The 9,432-nt window shown below is 35.1% G+C and overlaps 1 protein-coding gene across 1 annotated transcript in view; it reads left to right on the forward strand.

The window, feature by feature from the left end:
* CFAP300 (cilia and flagella associated protein 300) overlaps positions 1–8,416 on the forward strand; it is a 28,411-nt gene extending 19,995 nt beyond the window's left edge. Inside the window, exons 5-7 of the mRNA XM_004283352.3 lie at positions 900–1,072; positions 6,764–6,830; positions 7,732–8,416. Of these exons, the coding sequence (XP_004283400.1) occupies positions 900–1,072; positions 6,764–6,830; positions 7,732–7,860 (369 nt within the window). The 3' untranslated portion in view covers positions 7,861–8,416. The remainder of the gene's footprint in view (positions 1–899; positions 1,073–6,763; positions 6,831–7,731) is intronic.
* Positions 8,417–9,432: the final 1,016 nt, after the last annotated feature.

Raw genomic sequence — 9,432 nt, forward strand, 5'->3', positions numbered from 1 at the left:
TTAAAGCTTTTCTCCATGTAGAGTTCCTTATGTGTTTTTATTTTCTCTTCCCACTTTATATCTTGGTTACATTCTCTTGTCTTTTATTATTTTTATCTTACTGTATCCATATTTTATTATTAGCTATTTCACATTCTTTTTTCAAGTAAATGGGCTATAAGCAATTCAATAAAAGGAATATATTTTGTAGTATACATTCATCACCTGTTCATGTCCACTACAGTCAACAAATTAAGCAATTGTCTGTAATGCCCAATGGTGTAAGAAAATCCCCCACATCAGACCTAGTCAAACTATTTTCTGAAAGAGGTAGCAAGGTGTCAAGAGAGCAAGCATCCATGTAGCTTGGTGATGTGTAAGGTGATATTATTAGAGGAGAACAGAAGAAGAGGTGATTATGAGGCTCCAGCTACCGGAATAGTTCAAAATGGTGTAACTGTGGGCATAAGGAAAATAGTAATCCAAACACTATGAAAGGGCTTAGAAAATGACCATTTGTGTTTAACCTCTTGATGGAAGCAAAGACTATGGACCTTATGGGATGGAGAAGTTTCTCCATTTATTTATACTCCCATTGTTTCCAAATGAGATTCACAGTGACTCAACTCTAAAATTTCAGTAGCACTGAAACAATTACTAAAGATATAAACTAGAACAAAGAAAGCAGAAGAGAAGGCTTATGTTTAGATTTATTCCTTTCACTGTCTGTACCTGATAAAATGATAGAATGGAGGGACAATAAGCACAGGTCTCGCAGATCATTTTCTCCATTGCTTCAGGATTGCTTCTGAAAATAGGTCTAAAATTACTTTTAAACATATAAACTGGAACTTTTGAAAACATAAAAATTAGAACCTCAAATTATGTTACATTGAGATGAATTTTATCATCTTACATAGGTTTTGCTAGTGGAAGACTCAGAAAAATATGAAGTATTCAGCCAACCAGATAGAGAAGAGTTCCTGTTTTGTCTTTTCAAACATCTTTGCCTTGGTGGAGCCCTTTGTCAATATGAAGATGTACTTAATCCATATCTGGAAACAACAAAGCTTATCTATAAGGATCTAGTGAGGTAATGTTGCTTGATTACAATATGTAAATCTCTGGTTAATAGAGCAAATTATTTATTTAACTCTGGTAGGATTACCCAGCAACTATTTGTGGATCTATTAACAACCAAAGTGAGTAAAAATAGTGCCACCCTGACCCCCTCGTCAGAGCCTCCTTATTCTCTTCCAGGCTACAAAATTTCTAGATTTCCCTGACCCTATTTTAGTCCTCAGTCCTCTCAGCTGCCTCTTGTCCTTGTTTTCTCATCCAGACCTGTCACCCATTCCATCCCTTACTAGCAACTGCCTTCTTCCAGGTCTCCCTTTTATCCCTAGGCCTTCTTGCTTGACTAATATTGATGAATATAATAGTAAAAAAAATTATTACCTTTGTTCTAAAGAGGTAGAAGAATTTTCACCTAAGTGTTAATCTTTTCAAAATTAATCCTAAATTTGTTTTAGGTATTCCACTAGGGCTTTTTTTTTTTTTTCCTTTTTGAAGACCAAGTGAGGATAAAGACTTTACAAATCTTTTATTTATGCTTTTATTTTAACTGGAGTGAACATTCTTTAGTTGGGTTTTTCAATGATGAAGATATTGGATCATCTTTATAGGCAAAGGGGATAGGAACAAGTAAAAGCAAAAGTTCCCAGAGTTTAGTTACACAATTTTACTTTTTTAAAAATATTTATTTATTTATTTATTTATTTATTTATTTATTTATTTTATTCTTGGCTGCGTTGAGTCTTCGTTGCTGCGTGCAGGCTTTCTCTAGTTGCAGCAACTGGGGGCTACTCTTTGTTGCAGTGCACGGGCTTCTCATTGCGGTAGCTTCTCTTGTTGCGGAGCACGGGCTCTAGGTGCGTAGGCTTCAGTAGTTGCGGCACGCAGGCTCAGTAGTCGTGGCTCGCGTGCTCTAGAGCGCAGGCTCAGTAGTTGTGGCTCATGGGCTTAGTTGCTCCGCGGCATGTGGGATCTTCCTGGACCAGGGCTTGAACCTGTGTCCCCTGCATTGGCAGGCGGATTCTTAACCGCTGTGCCATCAGGGAAGCCCCACAATTTTACTTTAATAGGAAAACAACAGAATTAGATTCTCATCAAACTCTTTTTTTTTTTTTTTTCTTTTTTGCGCTACGCGGGCCTCTCACTGTTGTGACCTCTCCCGTTGCGGAGCACAGGCTCCGGACGTGCAGGCTCAGTGGCCATGGCTCACAGGCCCAGCCGCTCTGCGGCATGTGTGATCCTCCCAGACCGGGGCATGAACCCATGTCCCCTGCATCGGCAGGCGGACCCTCAACCACTGCACCACCAGGGAAGCCCCTCTCATCAAACTCTTGATTGTTACTTTACTTATCCTCAACACCTCAATTCTCATATCCATTACATGTGTCATACAGCAGCTATACAACAAACTGCATGATTCAGTTATTCTACTGAGTTTATTTTTGATATAGTTTTAAAAACAGAAAAGTATTTCTATAATCTGTCTCTGATATTTATGAAAAAGTTATTGTGTCAATACATAAAGATTGTTGGAAGAGAAATTATAGAAACAGAATTTCAGAAATAACATGCACATACCTACATCAAACATATTCTGTTCTTATCATTTGCAGCTCATGAAAACTTACAAGACTGCTTCTAGCACTCCTGCTAGATACTCCTCGGTGTACCCTAAACACACACACACACACCACACACACACACACACACACACCCCACACACACACAAACACACACACCACAGCCACCACAGTGTTGTACCTCATCAACCACATGAACCTGTGGAATTCCTCACTACCATGTGCTGTAGAGGAAGAGATTCTATTAGAGATATTTGAAATAGAAATAACTTTAGAACCTAAACATTGAAGAAACTGCTATTTTTTCCAACATTCCCTTCCCTGAATCATCACTTGTGATACTCTTCTATACTTTTTGGGTGCTAAGAAAAAGTATGACTCAAAGAGTATGACCACTCATAAAATGAGTATCCAAAATTCATGACATCTTACAGAAAGGATAAGAATTGTGTCCATGGAATCACTTAATCAGGCAACCAGCAAGTGTTAACATTGGGCACTGAACTCGACCAAGCACTAAAGAGTGCAAGAGGAGGCATCAGGCAGTCTCTGACCTTAAGGAAATTACAAGTTAACATAGTAAATAATAGTAAAGTAATTGTTTAAAATATTTTATAAGTAAACATTTTTTTATATAATCAAATGTTCAGTTATTATAGGCAAATATTTACAGCTCTTTATACTGTAATAAAAACCCTGGAAGTTCAAAAGAAAAAATTGTCAGTGTGGGTGTGAGCAATCAGGGACGTCTTGATGGAGTCAAGTCCACAAGGGCCAGCAAAGAGAGGGGCAGTCTTTTCCCAATTCAGGGACGATGCATCACAAGTCTGTCATTCTAGGGGAGACTGGGAAGGAGACCAGCCCAGTTACAGCATTACTTTTCTCTGAGACCCATTAAATATTTCTCTCGATGATCCAAGTTAAGCATGCTTATGAATTTCCTTGCTGAATGAGGAGAGGATGTGAAATTGTCTTCCCAAAGCAACTTCAGTAGAAAATTATTAGAATAAATATTTGCTTGAGATGGCTTAGGTGCCAACACAAAGCAAATGAATGCGTTAAATGACCTCAAAATCCCTTAGGAGCTATGTTGGTTTGCTTATCATATGCACTACATGGGGCTTTTCTAATATTAGTCGTGCTGATTTGGGTCAGATGCTGTGTCAGTTGGTTAAGGTAAAGATACAGGTTGGTTCAACATACCATTTATCAAGGGGTGTATAAGTAGAGGAAGCACAAGTGGAACTTGAAGTATCATCAGTAATTTCTCAGAATTCTGAGCCATGTATCTAATCAAGTCATTTGTACAAGCTAACTTAACCAAGACGGATGTTTTTTCCTGTTCCTTTACTTGAGTTTTAGGTGTTTTTACATGCTTTAGAAAAATGTTTGCTATCTTTCTAATTAAACATGCAGTAGCTACCTTACATTATCTAACCTGCACTTGCAGATAAACATTGTCCCTGATTCATTCTAGCAAAGAAGTACATCCCTTATGTTTGTAGATATTGAGGGCACATTACAGAGCCTGATTTTAGGGGTCTCTGACTCAAACAAAAAGGTAAAAACATTCTTAAGATATTTTCTCCCTCATCCATTATTACAAGTCCTATAAAAGACATCTTTTAAAGGTTTTGGAAAATGCCTTATTTTCAAGGATTATGGTCCCTTTAAATCGCATAGGCAATACTTCAAAACCATTTTCTTGGAGAGCAAATGATCAATTGTTTCATTGCATCTCAAAAATAATTCTATAGTTACTAACGGTGTCTGTGTCTTTCCTACTTTAGACATTAAACACATGCTTTTGCCAAAGTTTTAGGAGACGTTCTCCAAAGTACATATCTGCCCCAAATTTTATGATTTGAACTGAGAGTCTTAGATTATGCCCTTCAGATGCTAATTAAACGGTGGGGCCCTTGTGTCTTAAAATGAGCAGAGTTAGTTAGAATGGTCTGTACACCATAACGTTTAGAGTCAATATGGGACTGATGCTCAGAAATTAGCACAAATGATATTGATAAGAAACCAATCATTACACTATTTCTAAACCATTAATACAATCATACTTTTTAAAAACACTACATGGAAATTATGTTCCAGCATCCTTAAAAACTATGGTTACCTGAAGAGTGAATTAGTGACTGCCAAAAATCTGTTATAATGCAATTATTAGTAGAACACCCTAGGGCACAAATGAATATCACTTCACATTTCCTTTTCTTTTTTTCTTATGAGATATAGGACAGGTGATAATATACTTTGCTTGACCTATAAAAAACTAGACAAATTGTCTTAGAGATATTTTAAAGTAACAGTAATACAGGATCAGCAGTAATAAAATGGAATAATATGATTTATTTCCATTAGGAACCAACTCCTAATAATGTACAAATGTAGTTTCTTTTTAAAAATAATACACCTATGGTATGTGTTTGTATGTGTTAAGTGATTACTATGTGAAGTATCAAATACTAAATTTCCTCTAAGTTTATTTGATAAGCACAAACTTTTACAGGAGCTCTTTTTTTTTAAACTGAGGAGTAATTTACATACAGTAAACTGAACAAATCGTAGTGTACATAAGTTCAGTGAATTTTTATATATGTTTACACCCATATAACCACCTCCAGATCAGTATTTAAAATTAGATATAACCATAGATATGTTCTGTATTTTGATCTGGGTGGTCATACAGGTGTATGCAAACGTTTTATATGTAGTGGTGATAGTCTTCTCTCAGATAAGCATGAAATTTTAAATGTAGTCTCCAACTTTCCAGCAGTGTATCTTACACATTAGAGAAATAAAAGAAAATGACCTCAACTTATGTTATAGAAATATATGGAAATCAATTTAATTGCATGATTCCTGGGTTTAAATTTGAATGAAATGTTTTAAAGATGAAAACTGCCTAAGAATCTTGAACCCTAAACCCTGAAATGGCTTGCATCTGGTCATCTCTAACAGGTGCACAAGCCAAACACACATGCATGCACACCCTCCCACAGAGTCCCCCTTCTTCCTCCTCCTCTCTCTTTCTCCCCATTTCTTTACATATGTAGTGAAGGGAAAGAAGTACTTTTACCTGATAAAGTGAAGAAGAGGGATATCTTCCTTTAAATTTAACCTTCACATGTAACACATGGACAATACCTTTGATGTATATGAATTTAGAGTAGGTATAAGATAAACAGGTGAGGTGTAGGGAAAGAAAACTGGACTCTATATCACCTAAATTCTATTCCCAGACATACCACTTTTAGTTGGAATGTCTGAAATGTATCATTTAACTGCTCTATTTCTATTATCTGTAAAATTGGCAAAATAATGCCTACCTCACTGAGTTGTGTGATCTTTACATGAGGTAAAGTATATAAAGGTATTTTGCAAATTGTAAAGCATTATAAATATGTGCATATATTTATATATGAATTAATGTATAAATATATATCTGTAGCTTATTTCCTCAATCCTCAGTTTGCTTCCTCACTATATATTGCTACAGATTATCTTTTGTAGGGAGAATAACTGAAAGAGAGCTATGAGAGAAAGTGATTTTAATAGAATATAATTTAGTAATAAATAATTTAATAAATAGTTTTCATATACATTACTCCACCTAATTCTCATATAATCCTAAAGGGAACCATATCCTACCCAGTCTGCATATGAGAAAGTTGAGGTTCAGAAAGGTTAATCTTGCCTAAAGTGAAATAACAAATCAGTGGCAGAACTGTCATTTATGTTCAGCCTGTTTAATTCTTCAAGTTTAGTATGTTTTTATCTACCCCTTACGGCTGTTTACACTTCAGTCTGACTTTAACCAATTCTCGTTTTTCCAGTAATTGTCTCTGGCCTAGGAGTCTTTTCATCATCTGAGTCTCAAACTGACCTCAAACCCTCTAACTGTAAAATTCAATTTTTTGCAATTTCAATTCAGTTAACGTTGCCCTATCCTTTGATGAAACCACAGATGCCATTCTTTTCAAACCACTTAATTGGATATTCTGTATTTCCATGTTATATATGGATAAGAACACCTGAATACTAAAAGGGATCAACATCTTAAATGTATTATGCCAGTGCTTGTTATATTTTAAAATGTTCCCTTTTCCTCCCTATTTTAGTGTTCGAAAGAATCCTCAAACCAAGAAAATACGAATTACCTCTTCTGTCTTTAAAGTTACAGCATATGTAAGTGTTGAGGGGAAATGTGCAACCAACCCATCTAATTATTTGTTATTAAGAGGATTGTAATAACTGGAGATAGCAACTAGGACGATGTTAAACCTCAGAGAGGAATAGCTAACAGAACATATACCTGTATATACAGAACATAGTTAACATAAACTAAATAGTTTTCTGTTAAAATTAAAAGTTGATAAGGTATGCTTTTATTTGGAGAAAGTATGAACATTTTTCCCCGGCTTCTTTTCTGTTATCCATGTCTAATAATAGTTCTTTCTTATTTTAGAGCTAAATCTGTGGCTCAGATGAGGTAGAACACAGTTCTTTAGCCTGTCAAATGATAATTTGGGGGCAAATAAGTAAGAATGACATAAATGTCTTTATATCACAGAATCTGATACTTGAATTTTAGTATCACACAAAAGATTGTTAATACATATGAAGCAGTTCCTAAGTATCTGTATTCAATCATTTAACAATTATCTTTTGAATACCTACTGTGTATCAGCTACTGTGCGGGACTAGAGCCCAGTGATAAACAAAAGAAACATAGTCCCAGCCCGCATAGTATGTATAGACCATGTTCTGAAAAAAGCAAAGATAGAGGAAAAATGCAAAATAAATTTTTGCAATATTAGGACTTTTTTCAAAGATAGAATTTACTTTGGACTATAAATTCCTTAAGGTCAAGAATTATGCATGTTTGCATAGTACATATGTATTGTTAGCATAGTAAGTAGACTGTGCTGCCCACAAATATTTTAAAATAGTAATTAACTGCCAATTTATTGTCAAAGATTTGATATATGTTTCATGACATTTTACCACAAAATATATAATAGCTAAATATGTTGATTATTATTTAAATGTAGTTGTATACTAAATAATTTGGGTTTATCTTTTTCAGGATTCTGTTGGTATGTGCTACCCTTCAACAAAGAGTCACGAACAAACATTTTCTTACTTTATTGTGGATCCTATCATGCGTCATGTTCATGTTTTATACCACTGTTATGGCGTGGGGGAAATGTCTTAATGTTTTTTTCAGATTATCTATATTTAGATAACTTTTTATTACCTATTTACCAGTTTTTAATTTTAATACTGATTTATGGATAAACATTTACTTTGCAAGTTAATTCAAGTAAAATATAAAGAAGCTGCTTAGAGCAAAAGAAAACAAATACCAAGATGCCTTTCTTTAAATTTATCTGGAATACTAACACAGGAACCAAATTTCATCCCTAGCATAATCTACACCAATACAGTTATGGAATTTTTACAGAAAATTACAAAGAACTAAAAATCTAGTTCATATTTGTTGCGTTAAGATTCAAGTGAGTCCTCAATTTTCCATTTATTTTATTTTAGAACCAAATTAATTCTGGATTGAAATTGTGACAGAAAACTAAACATCTCTAACCACTGATCATTAATATGAATCATTAGCTTTTAAAATTTGAGTTTCACTTAGTCACGTTTCTTCACTGCATAAAGGTTTACATCTCTGGAGCTGTGGAAAACATAACAATTCCTTTAATTCATTTGTCCCACTTAAAATCCTCAATAAAAAAATAGTGTTCTGAACATAATTGTAAACTCTTTTATCACGTAATAAATTAAAACTGAGCTGCCCCCACAGCTAATACAAGAACTACATGTAAACAAAGAGGGTTGTCCTGATGGTATTATTAAGTTGGCAAAAGAGTAAAGCACAGGATGCCTTAGTACTGTCTCCTTGTTACCCTAGTAAAATGAATATATAACTTATATTTTTTTAATGGAAAAAGTGATTGACATGTATGCCCAAAATGATGATGGAGACCCTAAAAGAAATGTTGAAACTTTGAGGAAGGGGCAAGTTTGGAATATGTGTTTCTGAGTTGCAGGGGTAAGGATGATGATCTTGGATTTGAACCTGTGATTGTATCTGGAAGGCGGCTGGAAATTTAGGTATACAGCTCAGGAGAGAGAGTTTGTTTTACTTCTAATACTTAGCACAATGCTTTGGCACATTAATTGTTTATTGAATGAATATTTTCCAGACATGGTCATAACATAGATTTTTTGTTAACTCATATAAAAAACATAAAATCAAAAACTAAAATGTTCATTTGCTACCAGTTTGGCCGCCTACCACACAGACCCCTACAAGCTGGGGACCCTCTCTTAATCAATAATTCTTTCTGAGTACCAGTTCTGTACAAGGCACTGTGTGATTTACTTTGGGGAAACATACACTCCCTATAAACCTAGTAGAGAACGTAATCTGTAAGAGTTTTTATAGACAGTGATTGTAACATGAATTCAGAGATGGAAGTGATCACTGTGAACTAGGTCTAGGAAGGGTTTCATCTGGCTTCTATAGAAGAACTAGTGGGGTTTCAACAACTAAGAAGGAAAGCAGTTCAGCCGAGTGGAGAAGCATGATGTGGCAGAGTGCTCTGAGCCTGGCCCTGGGATGAACGTTCAGAGGCAAAAGATGGGAATGCACCTTTGAAGAAAGATTATGCAATTCTCTGTATTGAGAGGTATAATGGCATAGTAACAAAGACTTTGGGTTGCAGTCAGATTGCCTGAATTTTTAATTCTGCCATTACTTTCTGTG

This window comes from Orcinus orca, chromosome 8 (assembly GCF_937001465.1).
Source record: "Orcinus orca chromosome 8, mOrcOrc1.1, whole genome shotgun sequence".
In the NCBI taxonomy this organism is placed as follows: domain Eukaryota; kingdom Metazoa; phylum Chordata; class Mammalia; order Artiodactyla; family Delphinidae; genus Orcinus; species Orcinus orca.